This window comes from Arachis ipaensis, chromosome B8 (genome assembly GCF_059453495.1).
Source record: "Arachis ipaensis isolate K30076 ecotype BB chromosome B8, ASM5945349v1, whole genome shotgun sequence".
In the NCBI taxonomy this organism is placed as follows: domain Eukaryota; kingdom Viridiplantae; phylum Streptophyta; class Magnoliopsida; order Fabales; family Fabaceae; genus Arachis; species Arachis ipaensis.
This window is the reverse complement of record NC_142443.1, coordinates 8,085,250-8,087,500: the sequence shown is the minus strand read 5'-3', so window position 1 is coordinate 8,087,500 and position 2,251 is coordinate 8,085,250. Positions and strand designations below refer to the sequence as shown.

General features: G+C 34.5%; 1 protein-coding gene across 1 annotated transcript; it reads right to left on the bottom strand.

Moving 5' to 3' along the window:
* Positions 1 to 605: 605 nt before the first annotated feature.
* LOC107611947 (vascular-related unknown protein 1-like) lies at positions 606 to 2,251 on the bottom strand. Its single transcript, XM_016313809.3, has 3 exons — positions 1,278 to 2,251; positions 1,087 to 1,152; positions 606 to 976 (listed from the first exon to the last, which is right to left on the bottom strand). Exons 1-3 carry the CDS (start codon positions 1,656 to 1,658, stop codon positions 827 to 829), a joined length of 597 nt encoding a protein of 198 aa, XP_016169295.1. The 5' UTR covers positions 1,659 to 2,251; the 3' UTR covers positions 606 to 826.

Below are 2,251 nucleotides of genomic sequence, written 5' to 3'. Positions count from 1 at the left end.
CAAACGCTACCTTAAAGGCTAAAGTGGTGCCTATCCTTAAGATGCCCCACACAACCTTAATATAGTTATTAGTTAATAATGTTGAACTACCTAGGAATAATCTTGGATTTTCAACATCACAAAGTGAAGATTTTTTCTTAATTCCAGAAAATTTATCTTCTTATTTCACTCCTCTTTTATTTATGTTTATTTATTTCTTTTTTTTTAAATAAAAGTAGTTTCAAACTTATTTTTATGGGTTTATTATCACTATTTTAATTTCTTTAACCTTTTTCACCTCCACCGATGACCCCATTATTTGGTCTATCCATTTCAAATTTTATAATATTGCCGTCCACATGTTTTCTGGATATATATCTCAACACCTTCTCACCTTTCTTAATTAATTATTTTATTTTTATTGTGTTCAATGAACATAAGAGAAATGCTGAAGCACTATAACAAGTAACAACAATCAGAATCTAGTCTAGTCTTGTCTTCTTGAGTGGATGGCCTAATTTTGGAGCCAGGTTATTATTACAAATCATATTTACCTAATCAAACCCAAACATATAAGATAAAAGAAGATAATTTGTGTTAGGCAATTGATATAATCATACATAAAATTTTGATGAACAGTGTAACTAAATTTCTTTCTTGGTGAGCAACTTAACAAGATACAAATTCTTGGACTCAGCAGATTGTTAACATTGATTGGTATGATAAAAATTATGATGAGTCACAAATCACATTGAGTATCCAATTCTACAACTTGAGCTACATAGAATCAACATAGAAAAAGTAGATGAGGAATTGAAGGGCACATTTTTGGAATGGTATCAATCATTCAGCCATAATAATTAACCAACATGGAAAAAGGAACCAAGCATAGCCCTCTTTTCTTCAAATCATTGCACTCATCAATATTCTTCTTTCCATGAAAATTCACTTCACCACCCTCATTTGTCTGCAACTCTGATTCCAATCCCTTGTTACCCTGCAGAATCATCATTACAAACTAAACCATAAAACTAGAGTTTCTTCTCTTCTAATGCAAATTAAAAATTATAATGACAAATTAAGGTTATACATATATATAGTATATACCACAGAACCAAGTTGATAATCATCAATCTTCCTTGAAATAGTTTCTGTTGAATTCAAGTCTCCTACCTACACAAAACAATGAAATCATAAGGTTAACGGTTTCGTATCCTAGTACTACTTTCGCCATATAAGTTTAACTGTTGTGTTGCATTAGTACTGGTATGATCGCACCTGCAAATTATTTTATATACCTTGGGACTATTGAGAGGGGAACTAGCAGTGTCTTCCAAGGGATCATCATCTTCTTGTGATATCTGCTTGGCTCTTGTTTTCTTGAAACAAAGTTTCTTAGGGAGGCTTAAAGGCTTCCTAATAACTGAAGAACAAGAAGGAAGGTGATGATTGTGATTATGATTATTATCCTGCTGGATTGAAGAGAATTTCTTCCATGCAGCAGCAGAAGAAGAAGAAGCATCTGAGACCAAAGAGGATCCACCACCAAAACTGAGACAGTAGCTTTGCTCTTTGATCACCATGCCTTGAGATAAGTCTTGGAAGTAAGAAGTCCACCCACTCTCTTCATCAGAGACTGCTTCTTTCCCCATAGATGGATTCAGAGAATGCTCCATCATAGAGACCCTTTTTTCTGTTATTTCTAAGAGGAGTTTGTTTATAATTTATATAACTATGGAGAAAAATGGGAAGCCATTAAGTAGAAGTAGAATCATGGAGGTGGGGCCAGTGGGGCACTATGACTATCAGACTATGAGTATGAGGGAGTTAAATTAACAGTTGAAGGGTGCAAGCCTGCGTAGGGGAACAAGTAGTAGAGAACGTGCAGGGGAAAAAAAACTAATGGTGAAGGTGGTTGACCTTTGTGGCTCACAAGAGATTTTCTTTTTGTTTCTATTATTATTTTTCATTTTAGGATTGGAGGCCATTTCTCATTGTCATGGCTTACCTTTTTCAACCGAACACAATTAATGGGAATGAAGAAAAATAAAAGTGTATAGGACTGACTAGTTCAGCTAAAAATCTGCTTAGGGCAGCAGACCAGAACCAGTAGAGTTAAAGCCTCTGTATTGTGGGGTCAAAATTCACAGCCAAATTGGAATTATTGACATGAATTTCATATTGGAGAGCAAGAATTACTCTAACTGCTTGTGGATGACTTTGAAGGCTTTTCTCTACCTTCAAAACACATTCAGTCATACATATAGGAACT